The 20,431-nt window shown below is 40.4% G+C and overlaps 2 protein-coding genes across 2 annotated transcripts in view; both read right to left on the bottom strand.

The window, feature by feature from the left end:
• Positions 1–255: 255 nt before the first annotated feature.
• The window catches only part of LOC128076816 (uncharacterized), a 104,339-nt gene continuing 84,163 nt past the window's right edge, over positions 256–20,431 (bottom strand). Inside the window, exon 2 of the mRNA XM_052675023.1 lies at positions 256–3,942. Within this exon, the coding sequence (XP_052530983.1) occupies positions 3,137–3,805 (669 nt within the window). The 5' untranslated portion in view covers positions 3,806–3,942 and the 3' untranslated portion in view covers positions 256–3,136. The remainder of the gene's footprint in view (positions 3,943–20,431) is intronic.
• Positions 256–20,431, bottom strand: part of HECA (hdc homolog, cell cycle regulator) — a 29,877-nt gene continuing 9,701 nt past the window's right edge. Inside the window, exons 2-4 of the mRNA XM_052674819.1 lie at positions 12,260–13,300; positions 8,611–8,765; positions 256–5,735 (exon numbers count right to left, since the gene is read on the bottom strand). Of these exons, the coding sequence (XP_052530779.1) occupies positions 5,571–5,735; positions 8,611–8,765; positions 12,260–13,300 (1,361 nt within the window). The 3' untranslated portion in view covers positions 256–5,570. The remainder of the gene's footprint in view (positions 5,736–8,610; positions 8,766–12,259; positions 13,301–20,431) is intronic.

Here is a 20,431-nt window from a genome sequence, read left to right as displayed (position 1 = left end):
TCCTGACAGCACACAGGCGCTCTGGGGACACAGCTCCCAGACCACACTGGGCTGCAAGAAGAGCATTTCAAATGGCAACAGAGTGAACAGGCTGCCGTTGTGCCGAGGGACACGTCACACATTACAGCTTCATTTCAAATGACACCAAAAAACTGTTTTCTTTTACTATCTGAGATGAATGTATTACGTCTCTCGGTACAGGGTGCATGTAAGAAAGCAGCTGACAGAAGAGCAGGGAAAGAAGAACCCACACTATTAGCTGTCTGGTATTTATTACTTTTTTAATACAGAGAAGTCACAACAAAATATTCTCTAACAACACACGCAAATGATATCATAACCAATTATTTTAATTTCATCAACATTCATTTGCTATGTACATATTCTTCCATCTGCAAAAGTGCAATCCAAGAATGTCTCAACAAGAAACCTTTACAGACAAGTGTATTTTTGAGGGGTTTTCTCACCAGTGGCCTTACAACAACATTTGTGTCCTCAGTTACCTGGTACAGCGAAATGAAGAGTACATGAAAACAAAACAAAACTGTGTTAGATGCCTCCCTTGTAGGAATATTCCCTATTTTCCCAATTAAATTCATTATGAATACACTGCTCACTACTGGACACATTAATGCAAGTAGACTGTAGAATAGTCTATGGGCTACAGAACACTGTAGTTTTCATGACTGCGGCATTAGATAGAACAAGAATTTCAGCCTGTTCACCTTGGTAGATGTCAAATTACGTGTCAGCATGTAAAAGACGTCCATTTTGTTAGTTACGGTTATCAAAATTTACTTTAAAATGTACTACTGATGGATGAATTCATTTACACATCCAAAATATTAAGTCTAGCTAAATGCAAGCCTCTCCTATGGAAAACATTGTTAACTACTGGAAAGAAAAGCATTTGCACATGCAACTCCTATTACTATCACAAGGAGTATCGTGCATTTCAGAAGAGTAGAATGTACCTCCAAATCCAGAGGACTGTATTCTCATTTACAAAACATACTTCAGGCACAGTTTAATCTGACCACAGGCCAGACTAAAAAGAACACACAGCATCAGAAAAATGAAAGGTAGTGAAGACTAAACTTCAGCCAAACAAGCAAAGCAAGCAGCTCCTTCCCTAGACAAATCATTTTCCTTTTGATACATTTAAAATCTCACTGACTCTTTCCAATGGTCATCACGATAGATCACAAACCAAGTGCTGCCAGTTCAACCTTCAGTAGCTATTAAGCCTCAAAGAAGTTAGCTTTGCCCTTGTGCTTATGCAACGCCCAGCCAAAAGGGTAGGCCTAACTGCTTGATTAGAATCTGATGCAAAACAAAATCTTACTGACATTTTGCAGTAACCCATGATCAGATTTCTGTATTAGCAAGAAGCAGAGAAAGCATTCTCTACAAACTGGTACAATTTACTTTTGAGGAAAACCTCAGAGAATCTTTGTTGCTCAGCTAGTTTCCACCGAGAATCATTTCTGCTGTTCTACGTCTGCTGCTAACCTCCAGTTGAGAGAGATGCTTTGCAAGAAGACAGGCATTTATTTCCACTATTGGCAGCAAAGACTCACTTAATAGCAAAATTAAAAGATCACGGAGAAAAAAATTGTCTTCTTTGATAGATTTGTACATAACTTCTCAATGTTAAGAATTTAAACAGGCATTTCCATTCCCACTTTCTCAGTCTGCTGCATTCTTGGTTTTGATTTGAATAGACTGTACAACCTTTCATACGCTTGTGTTTTTAAAAATTAGCCAAATTCCCTTTTTTCCGCTTCTACTCTTACCTCGATTGTCATACATACATGTCTGGAGAAGCATCTAAGTACTTAAAGAATAAAATTATAAATTAAGCTACTATAAAGAAAGTAAATGAGACAGTATTTAGAAGATTTCCAGATCCCACTTCTGCCCTACAGCGTGCATTGCACAGTGACACCTCTCCTCACCAAATGTTTGAAAAAAATGGGTACAGAATGCTACTGTTTTGCTGTCTATGTAGTGCATGTGGGGATTAATACCCCAGGCTCAAAGCTTGAATGACTAGCACTCAAGATCAACACTTACACGTGTATCTTTTAATTTTTCTCATTACAGGACTTTTGTCTTTGCTGTGTGATTTTAGATTGCTGGAATCAGCCAGTACTTGCACTTTTAATCTGGTTCTCACAGTACTGCCAGATAAGGTGACTCCAAACCATCCTAAATCCATTAGGTTTTGGGAACACACCATTGAAGCTGAACAGCCCAAGTTGTTAATTCAAATTATAACTTGTTTGTTCTGTACAAGGGAAGTCTGTAACGCACAGCTAATAATATTTTATCTGCTCACCACCTCCTTTCAGCCCAGGTATGCCTGGGCCAGATCCTGTTCCTGTGGGCAACAATTACAGTGCTGGTACCACTGCAAATGGTGTAGATGTAACTGGGGTTTGTGTTAACCACACTAGAATGGTGTTAAAAGTCTCTGATTTTTTTCCCCACAATTTGTCTTGGAAAGGAAACAGGATTTCCCAAAACCTTAAAAACACACTCCTAGGGAGTGCACAAGAAATGCACAAAACCCCAAGGATGTGCTCCAGATACAAACACATGGACAAGAAGTGAGGACAGGGCGAAGGGAGAGCTGTCAATGTAAGACAGCACAGCCTGCTAACATTGCTGTTCTGGCTCACCAGTGTTACCGCATGAGACAGCCCAGCCCTATCCAGATGTGTAAATCATTAGCTTGATTTGGCTTGCTTCTAAGGATATTACCACTCAAGTTAGGAGTAAGTGATCTTTGCCAACATAAGCCCTCTGTGCAGCTTGAGTACTATCTGAAGTGTCTAATACCAAAAAAAAAGCTAATTCTGCAGAGAAGACAGACAGGATAAAACTGTGAACTTGGCATTTTTTATGCACAAAGAAACGTGGGTATTCAGTTCAAGTTTTACGTGCACATTATTTTCTTCACAGAATCACAGAATTGTAGGGGTTGGAAGGGACCTCCAGAGATCATCGAGTCCAACCCCCCTGCCAAAGCAGGTTCCCTACAGCAGGTCGCACAGGTCGGCATCCAGGCAGGTCTTGAACATCTCCAGAGGAGACTCCACCACCTCCCTGGGCAGCCTGTTCCAGTGCTCCGTCACCTCACTGTAAAGAAGTTCTTGCGCACATTTGTGCAGAACTTCCTATGCTGCAGTTTCCGGCCGTTTCCCCTTGTCCTGTCTCCACTCACCACTGCAAAGAGTCCGTCCTCACCATTCTGCCCCCCACACCTTAGATATTTACAAACCTGGATCAGGTCCCCTCTCAGTCTCCTTTTCTCAAGGCTGAACAGACCCAGATCACTCAGCCTTTCTTCACAGGAGAGATGCTCCAGGCCCTTCACCATCTTTGTGGCCCTCCGCTGGACTCTTTCCAAGAGATCCCTGTCTTTTTTGTACTGGGGAGCCCAGAACTGGACGCAGTACTCCAGATGAGGCCTTACCAGGGCAGAGTAGAGGGGGAGGATCACCTCCTTTGACCTGCTGGCCACGCTCTTTTTAATGCACCCCAGGATGCCATTGGCCTTTTTGGCCACAAGGGCACACTGCTGGCTCATGGCCAACCTGTCGTCCACCAGGACACCCAGGTCCCTCTCTGCAGAGCTCCTCTCCAGCAGCTCATCCCCCAGCCTGTACTGGTGCATGCAATTATTCCTCCCCAGATGCAAGACTCTACACTTGCTTCTGTTAAACCTCATCCGTTTTTTTTCTGCCCAGCTCTCCAGCCTGTCCAGGTCTGGCTGAATGGCAGCACAGCCTTCAGGCATGTCAGCCAATCCTCCCAACTTCGTATCATCAGCAAACTTGCTGAGGGTGGCCACTATCCCCTCATCAAGGTCATTGATGAAGATGTTGAACAAGACCAGACCCAGCACCGGCCCCTGAGGAACACCACTGGTTACAGGTCTCCAGCCAGACTCTGCATCACCAAAGACGACCCTCTGCGCTCTGCCAATCAGCCAATTGATTCTTAATTTAGCAGAAAGCATAGTTCTCTGTCCAGCGCATGCAATGCTTTTTTGGCTTCTGACTTTTTTGTTTTCTTTCTCCCTTTCTGACTTTTTTCTTTTCTTCTGAGGATGTGCAGTTATCAGGGTCATTTTCAAGATAGTGATTTCTACAGATACACTAAGACAGTAATTTGGGGAAAGTCGAAAAACCTCAGAAGAAACAAAACATAATCCCATCTCATGGAGAATCAAAACCCACACCTCTTGATGGACCATTCCACAAATACACTGTGAACAAAGAAAGTTCTTGCAAGCATCTCTGCCAGCCTGAATAACCAAGTAAAATATCAGTGACCTATTAAAACTTTTATTGAACCTATTTAGAAACTTTTATTTATGGAAGGAAAAAGCGGGGAGTGAAAAAATTTGCAGATTCTACAGGGCCAACCACTATAACACAAATTCACTGCCTAATGCACAGACCACTACATACAGCACAGAGGTGTGTAGAAAGTAAATACACTAAGTCTGCTTTCTAAAAAGTCTTCAAGATTTTAGATCCTGGTCTTTCTGAACTTTTGAAAGACAATGGTGCAGCAATTCATTGACTTAAAAACCAATGCCATGTGTCATATTAGGTGCCTTTCAGCTCTTACAGGTCTGATAGCCCAGATCCCACTTCGCGGTCTTCCTTCCGAATCAGTCAAACTAGTCAGCAGTGGGAAGCAATGCCCCAGCCCCAGCAGACACACACAAGCATCCCCATTCAGTTCAGCCTGTTCCTTCCACTTATCATGAGGTTCTAAAACATCTGTGAAGAAATACCTTTAAATAAAGCGTTTTAAGATATTCAGCTTGTTTTGGTATAAACAAATGACCCAACTGGTAACATTACAACACTGGTGGAAGCAGCCCTATTGCCATACGATCAGTCAGTGTGGGTAACACACACCAAACATACATGGCAGGAAGACACTATGCCAAAAAATAATTCAAGATTACCTTTTCTGGCACAGATTTACATTCACTTGTCACAGTATCTTAATCTTCCCCCACCTTGGGAAACCTGAACAAAAGCCCACAGAAACGACCACACGTCTGGGATACGTATGCACCTGCCCCCATTGGGATGCAAGAGACTTGATGAATTTAACACTAATGGGACAACTTCTTTCCAAGGATTTCCCTTTTCCACCATGCTAGAGGGACAACAAACCTACACAATTACCCACCTGCCACCAGCATATATTTCTGCATCCTGTACTCTCCACACCCTTCTATCAACTGTATTACAATAATACAAAAAACACAACCAAATAATTATAGCTGAACATTTTATCCCCACACCTGGGATATATTCAAAGGCCATTAAAATTGGCTTGCCTCCAGCCTTGACAGAGATCTCATCAGGAGGATTCTGATTTAACAACATGTATATATACATATTCATATGTACACAGACAAAGAAGCTGCTCTTTCAGTTAGAAAAGAAAGTAATTTCATCACAGAATGAATTCTATAAAAAGATATGTAATAAAGTTGAAATACCCATAAAATAACTATTACTAAAGCAAAGCTTTCGTCAATAAGCCTCCAAAACTTTAAATGAAGAAAATGGCTTCACGAAGTGGTAGTCTAGGTTTCCACAGTGCGGACACTGCTGGACGTTGCTGTATTCGGAGAAATACTGCATGCCAATCCGTACATCTATTACTGGCTTCCCACAGTGCTTACAGTTCAGTCGAGCCTTAAGAAAAAAAAAAGAAAAAAAAGAAAGAAAAAACAAGAAAAACATTTTTGAAATAACCAGATTCACTTCCATTCCTCACCTCAGCAAGAGACACACTGCCCTGGCCTCTGGTAGTTAACAGCTTCAGTCAGGAAACCTGCAGCCATGGCACCTGCCAGTAAGGACATAGTTCACCCAGACCAGTAAATTACAGGCATGCAGATTTTTTTCCACATGAAATAACATCTATAGCCCATAGAGTCTACAACTCAAATATCATCCACTGTGACTGACAGGTGGTTTAGAGTTTCAAAGCTCATATATGCACAGAGCTGCTTAGCGTTGGTTCACCTCAGAACAAATTCATGTCCTTGGCATATGAATGCTGTCTCAATAAATCACAAAAGCAGCCCTTAAGTGAGGAGGGAAACTTCACATGCGTGCCATGCAATCCTTACCCTAGAGCTCTCACTGTGTCTTTTTAGGTTTACATTCTGATCTCTCCACGAGATGTATCAGCACTTTAATCTTTTAGTTTAACAATCTAATCTTTTCGGTTTGACAAACGTATAACTCAATTTACTTTATCAGTATGGCACAGTATTTTATCTCTTTAAATATCTACTTAAACATTTATAATACACACCAGGTTACATAAACTGTAGGTCACTTAAAGCTTTTGTCACTTTTAAAACTATTTTACAAAACCCAACTGAGGCAGGACCAACATTAACTGAGTAGATAGGAGAAACAATTAAAATTGAAGGGTAAGGGCTGGCAGAGCTATTCATGATCAGCATGAAAAACAACAAGAAAAAGTTTTCAGGAGACATCTAGCTGAGAAAATAAGCTCATTTCCTGTACAGAAAGCTCAGCAGGCAATACAAAAACACTCAGGAGAAATGGAGACTTAAGAATCACAAAGGAGGTTAAGAGTAAAGATGACAAAACAAGCAGCGAGGGCCTGATACATACCACAGCTTAACCCCATAGACCTACATGCCAGTGAGAGCATGAGAGCATTTCTTCATTGAAAAGAACAAATGATTTTTTCTGTATCATCTTTGACTTAATGTATTTTCTTGGGAGGAGGAAGAAATTATTGAAGTACTACTGCTGTTGAGACAAGACTCAAGAAGAAAGAAAACAAAGTCCTCAGATATCTGCCCTGCTTGAAATGAAGAAATTGTAAGAAATACAGTCTAATAGGGAATGGATTTACAGTATTTTCTTTTAAGAAGTGTGCTTTTTCCTCTTGCTACAGTTCAGCCCATCAGCTAGCTGCAAGCAACCTGACAGTGGCTGTAGTTCATTATCTTACAAGCACATTCATGGAGTACAATTAAATATTTTGAAATAAGGTACGCAATTATTCAAAACAGAAATCAGGAAGGCAATTCAGAGTTAAATTATACACAATATTTAAATGTCATTCCTCTGTATGCCCAAAATCATCTGTAACAATTGTGGTGAAACAATAATATGTATCAGCCAGCAATCACACACACTGAAGCTAATGGTTTTATATTCAGTTCTATTACTTACCTTGTACTGTCACACTGTCCATTAATCATACAATTAAGATTCATGTATAATGAGACCTTAATTCTTGTCTTGCACGTTCAATAGAAGCAATTCAGATTTAAATTTCCTCTATTTTACTGAACTAGCAAGTAGCATCAATGTTTTATAACTGAAAATCCCATTTTAAAATAGCTAAAATCTCAAGAAGCACAAAAAATGAGGTAATGTCTTAAGTTATAATCAATATATATAACTGATATAATATATATATCACACCAATATAATCAATGTCATTTTTTTCCAGTTCCAGGAACTCCACTTGTCTTCTCAGCATCAGTAGAAATGTTAAATTTAAAATTAAATTCAGTTCCACATACTGGAAAAACTACATTGCAGTTGTCTCTTGTACTGCCACATCTTTAAGGCCAGGGGTAGTCTTCCTTTTGAACCTCCCTCAGAAACTGCTTGGAACTCTGCAGTAGTAAGAAACAAAGACACCGCAAAGCTCTGTGGAAAACATCCACAACACCACAAAGTGGTGGAATGCAAATATCTTGGCAAGCACCTGCTCTAAGTCAGTGACAAATCCTGCCTGTTTGAAGGCAATGGCTGGTTTTGGTTTCATGGGTATGGCCACTAAGCAATCATTACATTAGCTTTTGTCTGGCTCTACAGCTACCTCCACAACAAAACTGCTGAGTTTCCACTCCTCAGAAAGGAAGATCTCTTGGATGCTGATGGTCCTGCTGCTTCAGGTACGTGTCTACTTTGGACTAACCTGAAGCCTTGACTCCTTCCTACCAAAAGCATAAATTAGGTGAGCATTTAATGGAAGTTAAGCTTCTTCAGGCTGTGGCAGGATACCATCAACACAGTCAGTCACAAAAAAGATTAAGGAGAGATGGGTATCTCTATGCACAAAGACTCTTTATACCTTTCAATTTTCCTGGCTTTTTTACTACATTTATCTTAGGATAAAACAACCCTCAAGCAACTAGAAACTTGAATCCACAGATCACCTGCTAAACAATGTTCAAGTATTACTAGAATTGTATATGATACCACAGATACCACTTCCTAGTGATCATCCCAAGCATCAGCTTTAATTGTGAATGCATTTTATGGGGATTTATATGAAACAAACAAAATATAACAAGCACTGTCCACTGACCACTACATTAGCTTTTGTCTAGCTATAGGCCTTTGTACTCCGTAAGTTAAGATCAAGGGACAGAGACTCAGTCAGCTTTCTTGTACTGCACTCATAGGCTGCAAAAAGAAGGGTGAAGGAAGGGATGGAAAAGAGAAACACAAACCTTTATTATCGTTAGTGGAATTTCACCTTAGGAGTCTTACGTACGATACTGACCTGACAACAAGGAGATGCTGCCAGAATATCATAGGTATACATAGTTCCCAGTTGATGCCAGCTTCCATCCCATCGGGACTTGCACTTAATGCAGATAATTTTGTGAACCCCTTCTAAGCAGTCTACACAAACAGCATAGAGATGCATAAGCCTTCCTGTGGACAGGAAACACACTTCTTAAGGAGACTGTAACAGAAGATTAAAACAGACATTTCCCACAATGTGTTATTTGCCCTTTAGCGATACAAATCATACCTTATTAAAATCCTAATTTCAAAAAGAGTGAAAGATAAGCAAAAAAAAGTGTTTCTCTATGGAAAATACGTAAGACTTGACTGAAGATATTTACCATACGCGTGAAACTCAGGAAAAAGTCAACACTGCCCATTTCTGATCCCCTTGTTCCTCTATGTGCTATAGACTTTAGCAAAATACTTTATAAAAGTTGCCTAAACCAAATGAGCAGATGCCAGGTTATTAAGCTATATGATCAGCTGCAGTTTTTCCAACAAGAAGACTGTGCCTTAGCTACATCCCCGCCTGACACAGAAAGCGTAGAAGTGTTGAAGCTTCTTAGCAAGCTGGGTTCATTTAACAGCTTGCCAAAATCTTCCAGCAACTAATCTTCCTTGTGGGAAAAAAAGCAACAACTAGATGAGCAACTTTCTTTTCTGTACATTTTCCTAACAATTCATTGATAGTAAACATTACATATTACACAGATTTTAACATGCCATACAAACCTATGTTTCAAGCTCTATCACAAACTTAAGCTCCATATACACAATAACTTTCAAAAACTGATTTATACTGCCTTCCAAAAAAATCAACAGATTCAGATTTTAAAACAAAGTATCTTCTCCGCACAAATGTCACTGAACACAACAATGCAAAATCCAAGACGTGAGCTTCACTACAAAAAAGACATTGAGGCCCTGGAACATGTCCACAGAAGAGCAATGAAACTGGTGAGGGGTCTGGAGCACGAGTCTTACGAGGAGCGGCTGAGGGAGCTGGGATTGTTCAGTTTGGAGAAGAGGAGGCTCAGGGGAGACCTCACTGCACTCTACAACTTCCTGAAGGGAGGCTGTGGTGAAGAGGGATTTGGCCTCTTCTCCCAGGCAACAAGCAGGACTTGAGGAAATGGCCACAAGTTGTGCCAGAGGAAGTTTAGGTTAGACATGAGGAAGAACTTTTTCTCTCAGACAGGTCAGACACTCAAATGGCTGCCCAGGGAGGTGGTGGAGTCGCCATCCCTGGCAGTGTTCAACAGGCGTCTGGATGAGGAGCAATGAGATGTGGTTTAGTGCTTGTGGTAGCAATGGTAGTGAGAGGGCAGTTGGACTAAATCATCTTGCAGGTTGTTTCCAACCCTGCGATTCTACGATTCTTCCCACGAAACAAAAAGCCTTACACAAATTACAAAGATCTCAAATCTACATAGGTCTGATTTGCAGGGACTGATTCCATCCGCAGTTTAGTAGTGGACTTACACAGGGTATTAATTCTGTAATATATCACATTTTGCACAGCTACACAAGAGAAAGTTAAGTAGTAATGCAGTTACAAATCAAATACAAAACAAGACTGACTGCATACAGACAGTGCTTTGTTGGACTGCAATTTGTGCTCATTAGCATCAAAGCACTGGACACATCACAGTTTGTAATTTAAAGAGCAACTTGTGCCTTTTCTACATAAGTGAAATAAAATATTAACAAGATATGATTTGTTCATACCAGATACTTTAAAATTAATGGATTACTTTTAAATTGTTTTATTTTTAAATCAACTACTCTAGAAAAAATGAAAAGGAAAACCAGATTCTTCTTAAAATATAAATACACAAAAAAATTTGTTGGTATGAGCTGGTAAATTGAGTTCCTCCAGAGTGTTCAGCTTTAGAAAATGTAACAAGCTCTGTTCCTCGAGATTGGAGACTTTCAAGTAACTCCATGCACTAAAGCTTTCTGTTGCAAAGGAGGACAAATAGTTTTCATCATCTTAAGTTGTGCTTCTGCGTATTACAATGCTGAATTTCCCCACCACTTAATTTTCAGGATCCTACAGAGTACTTCCTATGCTATAGGAAATGAGACTCTTGGTATCTTAAACATGCATGAAATAAAGAAGTGATTTTCTTTACTGAAGAGAAAGTAACACCCTGGAACAGCACCTTGCAAGCATAATCTCATTGCAAAGCTGAGAACAGTAGTTCTGATAATAAACCACTTTACCCAGGATAACGAGGTAAAATTTTTAACAATTAATTAGTCACAGCATTTTGTCTGAATACGTTTTTCAGGTGTACCATCAAATGGGTAAGGAGCAATTAATGAAAAAAAAAACCAAAACCAAACAAAAAACACACTTGGCAGAGTTTCATTCCTAGTGGCAAACAAGTTAACAAGTGACAAGTTCCACTCTTTCTAAACCAGCTATTAGGACTGATTGTGCATGCCTCCTCACAACAGCCAATAAGCAGTTATCTCACAGAGGTATATCCTGTTTATCTTGCAGATTTTTCAACTTCTAAGTTTTCCTATCACTTTTTCCCTTTAAAGTATATTAGGTAAGACAGAAATGATAATATTAGCATGAATACAGGTCAGTGACTTAGCACACAGTGATTTAAATAAAGAAAACAATACAAAGTTTGCTGAGCAAAGGAACATTATTATATAACAGATATTATGGCCACACATGAGATATAACAAATTTAACAAAAGGAGAGCAAGTGCTAAAATGCCTCCTGCTACTGCATTCCCATTACACTTTTCAACACAGAACTTCATGTTTTTGAGCACTAAACTAACTCTGACTTGTGTTAGCCACACTGGCTGCCAGCAGACGGCAGGACAGATGTGTTTTGACCCTATCACTCAGTTTGAGACATACTTTTTGGGAAGAGCTGAAGCTCATCCCAGTCCATGTTTGTTTACTTCTCTGGGAGGAGAAAAACAACACATGCCTTGGCCCTGGCTCAGCACAGAGCCGGGACACGGTCAGGGTGCTGACCAAAGAGGCGGGAATTTGAAACAACTTCTAAATCCCTCACTACTCCATCACCACTTCTTCTCAGAACCATAAAAGCTTATTTGCACTACGTACAACCTCTCCAGGCCACATAAATTGTCTAGGCCTGCACTAATACAGGCTACACTACAGTCTTTGCCTCGCAAAAAAATACTGTCTCCAATAAAACGAAACTGATATTCTCTAGTCTGAAAGCAGACAAGAGGCATAGCTGGCAGTACAAATACGACTTTCTTCCATGCCACAGCCCAGCATGCCGAAATGTATGCTGTTGATGTATGTCTTAGAGGAAAACTCACAACATATAAATCAGTACATACACACTGCAATAAGGTGGCTGAAAAATCTTCCTACAGTCTATCTAGTAACCTGGTAAGATATCTCCTGGTTGTAAACAAATCACAAGGCATGGATCTTTCTACACAGTATTTGTTTTTTGTAATTCCTGCCAAGAATTTCAACCTGACCCACGCTGTAATTTGAACGTGCTTCCAAGCCTTAGAGTACAACTCAAAAATGCTGAATCAGAATGAAAATTTAAAATGGGGAGTGGGGTATGGAAAGCAGTCCCACCACCAAATGAAACCTAGCATGACGGACAGACAACCTGTACCTTGAAGGTGACAGGGAACATCATATTCAATTTCATCGTGTCTCGATGGGCTAAGAAATAGGGTTCCATCCACCAGCGGAAACTGTTCAAACACTGGCAATGCCCTGTGGCACAGTGCACAGTTCACAACATTCCTGTGGCTGGCACTAAGAGCAGCAAGAATAAACTTCCGCAGGTCCTCCCCTTGGCCCACCTGGGCATCATCTTCCATTCGCACATGAAAAGTATTCAATTTATGCCTGGGTATGTGAGTGAGAAGCTCGGATAGGTCAAGCCTTCTCAAAAACTGCACGGGGGCATCAAAGTGTCCCGACCGATGTGCTTGCAAACCAGCTGCCCCATAATCAAAGTGCGCATTCCTGAACATTCCCCCTCCAGCCATGTTCTTCTTGTGTGGCTCCAGGTGGATGGCATTCTTTAAAAACTCTCCTAAGTATCGTGATGAGCGGGGGCCGCTGAAGTGGGTGGGGGCGAGGATCGAGTAGCCGGTTGGTGGGGACTGCCCAGGAGAGACGCAGGGGGAGCGAACGGCATAGCTGCCACCAATAACACTCTTCTCTTGGGAGTTCTGTCTGTCCACTGAATGCCTTCGCTGGATGTCATGACTTAAGCCCTTTTGCGGCTTGCTGGCTGGCCTGCCCTTTTTGGCCTCTTCTGCTGATTCCACCATAGACCTCCCTGTACTCTTCTCTAACACTGATTTCTTCTTCTTGTCATCCTGCATTCGTTTCACCTGGTACCAGTCAGTGTCCTTCTTCAAATGACCCTGCCCGCACCGACAGGAGCAGAAGCGAAAAGCGAGGTCGTATCCCTTCTTTGTCCACATGTTCTGGCGACACTGCTTCTCATTCCAGCTCCTTGCTCTGCCGATGCAATTGAACTGGACAAGAATGCTGCTTTCCCACTCATAGAAGCACTGAAGGTGCATCCAGGTGCTGTAAGGGCAGTGCTCGTTGTTGCATATAACCTTCTGGTAGTCATCCTTCTCAAGGTCCACTGGCCTTCCAAAGCTACAGATCAATGGAGTAGCACAAGGGGCTTCTGTGGAACAAAAGCAGACACATTAATAATGTAGGCTGCTTGTGGCCTGTTCATCACACTGCTAGTTTAAATGCTGTGCCAAATACAAATGTGATTTTCACTCATGTTCCACATTATGAAAGAGCCTACAAGCGTTAGGTCTGGGTCAGAACAGAAACAGTCCCTGACAGAAAGAAAAAAAAAGGAAACGGAAGAAGCTATAGAAAAAAAGGAAACAACAGTAAGGAAGCAAACAGACAATACAAATAGTTCAGTATTCAAAGACAAAGAACCTCAGAAGCATTAACCCTCCTCAAAGGCTCTGTAGACATCACTGCATAAGCAAGCTTTAAGGAAAAGCTTTGTGAATGTTTCTGGAGGACTTCTTTGAAGTCTGAGAAGCAACACAGAAAAAACACACAGAGATGCTGGTTTGAAAAATAAGAAGGTAATACAGACGGACTTTGCAGTCACAAGAAAGCCATAAACTGATCTTTTCTTCAGGAATGAGCAAGATAGAGGGGACAGGGAGGCAAACAGGAAACAGAACTCTGAACAGCAAGACAAACAGCTCATGTTTCTTGTACGGAAAGGAAGGCCTTCATTACATTTTCAGGCAAACAGAGGATATACTGCCATTACTGATCTACTTGACAGCTAAATTTCACAAACCAAACAGTTAGCAACACAGGCTGGTTTAAAAGCCAAATGTCACATGGTCTTTTATCAGCAAAGCAGCAGCCTTTGCTGTATTCCTGAGTAAAGGATAGAGTATTTCAATTCTTTCCCTGTAACAGTATCAAATACACAGATGTTCTGTATTTATGACCAATAATGTTTTCCCCTCCCTCACCTAAATACCACAGGCTATGGAATACTCCAATTACCGTCTGCACAGTTGCAGCTGGAAAGCAAGAAATTTTCATGTTGAGCTTCCACTGAATCTGAAAAGAGTCTAATCATGAAGTCTTTGGATGCTGAGTCAAATATGACATAAATCTGTTTTGTTTTGTTTTGATTTTTTATTAAACTTCCTACTTCAGCAAAAGAAACACCATTCCAGCAGGGCTGGCAGGCTGCCTTTTTACCTCTGCTCTATTGAATTCAAGTAATTGCAGGCTTCTTTAGGTCTTCCCCATTCAAGTGCTGCCTCACCCAGCACAAACCAATACAGCAGACTCCCTGGATCTCCCAAATTCCAGTCAGAGCCCAAGGACTTGCAATGGAGATGCACCATACCTCATCACAACAGCCTGCTGCAGACTCACTGTTTTTCCCTAGGATTTCTACCTAATAAGCCAGGAAAAAAGCATATATATATATATACATACATATATATATGTTTGCACTGTCTTTAATCCAGCTCTTGTCACTGCTAGCCTGAATAATGTAACATAATTTGCACAGGGGTGATGGTTTTTTTGCAGTTACATTCACTTTTACTTTCAAAAAGACACAGTACCCATAATCACCTGCCACACAGCAGCAATACATAAAACATTTTGCAACAACAGGTCATTAGCATGCTAGTGGTTTTGCCCCTTTGTAGACTCTTGCTAGAAGCAAACGTAACACCTTCAAGGTAACCTTCAAAAAATTCATCATCACTGAAGATCTTCAGACTTATTTACACAGAACACATGGGCACAAAGGACAAGATTTTCCCAAGCTCTTCCCTGGAACAAGCAACATCGTACATATTGCTTCTCTGCCTCAAACAGCACAGATTCAAGGAGAATTTGCTTCAATACCTTTCCTTCAGGGACTGAACTATGAACTGCAACAAGGGCACATTTTGGAGAACATTCTTCTGAAGCAGAAAAAGCCTTCATCAGTCATAAAAAGGAAAAGAAGGCAGATGACCAAATTGGAGAGAATGGTGCCAGATAAGAGGAGCATCCCCTCAGGTCTCTTTAGGAGTTCCTTCTACACAGGTGACATTCTTCCCCCACTGATTGTCTTAGGTGTCTAAAAAGTCCACTAAGAACATACAGGCTTTAGGTTATCACCTGAGAGCCATGGATTTCACTGCCAAACAGTGACTGATTGTTCTCCATGTTTTTTACTCCATGTTATTGAGTATAAGGACAGAGGCTATGAGCAAAAGGAAACTATAACTTACCTGCTCTGAATCAAACCCTGTGAGGCTACCAACACCAATTTCCTTATATTCTCACAGAGTGTCACCTTTGATTCAAGTCACACCAAGCATCTCTGCAAAGTTTTTCTTCATTGTCAGTCACTCTTTTATCATATTTAGGAACTGACAGCATAGTTTACAATTACAGCATCTGATGCAGTTTATCTCAGAAAAAAAACACAACAGATAAAGTGAGACCAATGAAGGCAAATCATTGTGTGCAGTAAGATCCAAGTACCACCACAGACACCTTTCACACATTTTCCTACATTTACCTATTCTAGTATGAATTCTTATACACCACTGCCAGAATGCAAGAAGAAAGGACATGCCAGCAATTTACTTATGGTCCCCCTGTGATCCAGAGAGTAAATGTTCTAACAGCTGCACACATAATTATAGCTGACAGCCAGGAACATAACTGCACAGACATGTCTAGAGATCTCCAGTTAAGACCGTACACTTGTTCTTCCATACTGGTAACACTAATTGTCTAGAAAATAAAGGTATTTCACTAATGAGACTTTAAACATGGTTCTGGTTTCAGATGAAAAAGTACATGATCATTAACTCTCTACAAAGTTTACTGCCTCTTCACAATGTGGACAAAAATTGAGATCAATAAAGGAAGTGTCTGAAATACAGAAAAAAAAATCAAACCAGCCTGTGTGTTCAGCAGAATGCACCCATAATTATTTGATTATAAACATGTTCTGTATGTCTACAAACTCTTAAAGGTGATTTTCAACAGATTTTTCTTCTTTTCAATAGTCTGGACCTGCATGTTCCAGGACTGTGGAATGTGATCTTCTCCAGCTATTCCTTGAGAACTTAGATACCAGATTAACTGCGACTTTCCCAACTAATCTAACTATGAGGAAGAAAAAGATTTCAGTTTTTGACAGTGATGTCCTTCTTCTTTTTTTTTTTTTTTTTTATTTACCTTAATTAGATGACAACATCTAATTAGATTTTAGACATTTTCTCATCCGATCTACCTACTCAGTGTAAATTGGCCGCACATCAATCATCACAGCAGTAGCAGGTCTAGGACAGCTGTAAGGCAGCAAGAGAGCAAACAAAATTCTTTTCCCACACAAAAGACTCAATTGTTAAATAGTGACACTGAGATTTCTCTGGAAAACATTACCAAGAGGAGAAGCTGCTCCTTACAAACCTCTTCTGGGAACTCATGTGAAATTTCACTGGCATCCCTGTGGGAGCACAGGAAAGACTAGAAAAACCGGCAGGTCTCTACCACATGGCCACACTCCTGCAGCACGGCAGCATTAGACAAATCATCTGCTCACATTTTTTTTTTGCTGCTTTCATTGATAGAAGTTTCTTGTTACAAAGTCTGCTGATTTTGAGGCATTGATAAATGTGGTGAAGCATTTGCACAACAACCTGGAGCATTTATTCTGGCTAATGAAAATTGTTTCAGCATTCAGCCCTAACACTTCCGTGGTACCAGCATAGTTAAGAAAACAGAAATCTCCACTCACTGAAGAGTGTACAAAAAGGATTAAGCCAATATTCAGTTCAGTCTAATATTACAAGTCTCATCAGGTCTATCTGAGCAAAACAGACTTAAGGACAAAATATCCCCTCAAACTTCTCTTTATCAATGTTTCCATCCAAACACAGTCATGCTATATGTTCCTAGATAAAAAATAAATGAGCAACGGAAAAAAAAGAAACTTTTTTGTGAACTTTACCAGTTCACAGCAATGGCTGTCCCTCATGTGCAAGAATGCCACCATTCAGATTACTTAGTATGAGAGCCACACTAGCAATTGTGAACAGACCTTCTCATCAATTTGCACTCTCAAGAATGCTTTACATTATTTCCCATTAATTAGGAATGTATTTCAAAACTGTTCATCAAAAAGACTGACATAAGATCAGTATGTTTGTGTTCTACTGTAGCAGTACTGTAGTTACCATCAAGAGATACTCACAAAAAAGGGAGTAAATTGAATTTCAGGTGAGCCAAACTATCCATCCATATCTGCAGACCCAAGCTGGTTTGTCACTTGAATATAAACTGATTCCAAGAATCAGATGCCATCAGACTTCTAGTTTACAAAGTTAAAAAGAAAAAAAAAAACAAACAGGAAAAATGAAAGACTAACAGGTATCAGAGAAGCATCCGCTCTTCTGAAAGAAAGCCTACTGACTATAAAAGTATCTCTATTTTACCTTTTGGTTTCAAGATGCTTCTCGTAGCCTAAGAGAACAAAACAAGACAGCAGGTAGTTTTGTGCAGCAGAAGAGCTTTGGTGTGTAGACCCATGTGCACAGCTGTAATGGGCAGGCTGCTGATTTGGAACTACTGCTGCACACTGACTCTTTCAAGAATTTATGGTTCCACATAAAAAAGAAATGTTTTCTCATATTCCACTATAGTGATTTTCATCAGTAATTCTGAATGTAGTTTTAAAGGGAAGCTCATAAATATCCTCTAAAATAGAAATAGTATGTAATGATTCTGAGTAAATGTACATCTGGGCAAAGATCGCTCACTGTTTAAACAAGATTATATTTTTGACAGAACTACCATAAAATTAATTTTTCTTTCAAAAACAAGAACATGATGGAAGATTACAAGGAAGCTATCTGGTTTGGGCATTTGGCTTTTTCTCAGTTTTTCCATTCAGGTTTAAATACAAGCAGAATTCAGGAACAGAAACAAACGAGATAAATCTCCTTCAGCATAAATCACATTTACCTGTTTCTACACACACAAAAAAAGAAAGACTTTAAGACAGTATATGAAGCCCACTCTTCCCTTTACGTGACACAAATGAAAGCAGCAGAACATCTGTCTCAGGAACTTCTCTCTGATGAAGTAAATGGAGGAGAATGTTGTTTACTTCTGTTTACACACCCATCAGAAAAGCAAAGATGCAACCAGCAAGCCAAATGCCATGACTCCATGGCTTCGGTTTCGTGACTGTTCTCATTTGTTCTAAATCCTAAGTGAGGGTGCCTAAAGCAAAATTAGCTCTTTCCTCTATGTTCCCACATCATCCATTGTGCAAGCACCAGAGGTTTTCAGTCAGAGAACAGAAACAGATAATTATTTCCTGTACTAGCCAGCGTAGGTTTCAGCTCACCACACACACATAGGACTGTCAGTAAAGCTCAAAGAATAATACTAAGAAGGCAAGGCTAGGTGCAGAGGAAGTAGAAGCGATGTTCTGAAAGAGGCAGCCCTACTGTCATCTTAAAGCAACTGTGAGAAGACAGTAGGTTGTTATGGATCTGGAAACAGAAACGTTAAAAAAAAAAAAGCTAAGGTCTCAGCACTGATTTAGCTGCCAGATACCTACAACTGGTTGCTACCTACTATTTGATCTGCTACCACTCTAGTATCTCACCACATATGCCAAGGATGCTGTACTTGCCAGTACATTACCTAGGCCAGAAAAGGTACCTATGCAACACGTATGTTGCACTTGAACCTTTACTACCACTTTTGCATGGACAGCATTCCCATCCCAGACTTACACTGCCAAAACCTGTTCACTCTGCCAACTTCAACTAGAAATGAGTTATTTCTGCAGAAGGCTACTCCCACCAACCATTTCCATGAATCTTCACTATTTCCTCTACCATCAGGATAGCTTTATTTTAAATTGAAGTCAGACGATACTACCATACTAAGACTGTAATGCAACTGGAAAAAAAACAAAAACAAAATTATTAATTGCTCTGTGTGTTTGCTTTGTAAACACCAGAATACAGTTTGATATGTAAAAGATTACCAAGAAGCGATAACACAGTATTGCCATATACTCATTGCATAATGAGTTAAATAGCATAAACCATATAGCATTGCAGAAATAATCAGTTACCTTTCTAGGAGACCAAATGGAACAGGAAGAATACAATGGGAAAAAGCATTTCATAAGTGGATCTAAAAAGGCAGTCATGGATGTTCAGTGAACCAACAATAACTAACAGCAGAGAAACACTGATAACACTCCATGATGACTATCCAAAACTTCTGGCAATCTATGCAGACTGATGAAGATTAGTTTGCAGCCATACTCTAGAAGGAAGAGGAAGAAACAGGACAGCAGTACCTTCCAAACCACCCAAAATGTAGGCTTCTTAGAAAAGCCAGCATCAGAAGTTCATCTTCAACAAGCAATGCAGGAGAACAGCCCAGACTGACTTGATCCCTGCTGCAAACCCACCAGCCTCGCTCCCTAAGAGCCACTGTCTCCAGATAAGCCCTCATCACAATGGGAGTCTGGCTCAAAGCTTTCCACAGCTAATCACTTGCATGTTGTCACTTAAGTGCTGAGCTGGGAATTGAATCTTACCCTCAAGAGCCAAATAGCAGTGGTCAATATTTACACTTGGAAGAGACTTAAAGAGATCAAAAACTCTGCCTGGCAGTTTATCCAATATGCAAGATGTCAGGAGCTCCACTATGTGAGTAGTCACATGAGGTGACCACTCTTCACAAGGGAAGACTTGAGATAATCTAAAGTTGCTACTCTGACTCACCTAGAAATTCAGATGAGACTCCTGGAGGGCTCAGCAGCACTAGAACCATCTACACATACTTCACTTAAGCTGACTTCATACTTGCCCTCAAAGGTGTCTCTTCCCTAGAAAAAGTGAAAGAAGTTTAACAGCTACATAGCAGCGGGAACCTGCAATGGAAATCATGAAGGCATACCTGTCATGTTGACGCCTTCTAACCTGAAGCACTGCCAGAACAAATGCTTGTTTATGAAATCAATTATTAGCACATGATACAAAGTTGGTACTGTTTGTGGCTCTCAATCAATCTCTTACACCCCATTCAGTCATCACCTCAACAAAGTAAGTCAGAAAGTCAAGAGCAAAACTGTACATACTAAGGAGGGGAGGCACCTACATGAGCACAGAAGTTTTGCAGTTTGCTTACACAGCAGCGACTGGTGCTCCAGGCTGGATCAACTGCCAACACAGCTGGTGATAAAATCTTACAGAAATCATCAACATCTACGTTG

The sequence above is a fragment of the Tympanuchus pallidicinctus genome, unplaced genomic scaffold (assembly GCF_026119805.1).
Source record: "Tympanuchus pallidicinctus isolate F22 unplaced genomic scaffold, pur_lepc_1.0 scaffold1, whole genome shotgun sequence".
Taxonomy (NCBI): domain Eukaryota; kingdom Metazoa; phylum Chordata; class Aves; order Galliformes; family Phasianidae; genus Tympanuchus; species Tympanuchus pallidicinctus.
Note: the sequence above shows the minus strand (reverse complement) of the source record. Positions and strands in the feature narration are given on the sequence as shown.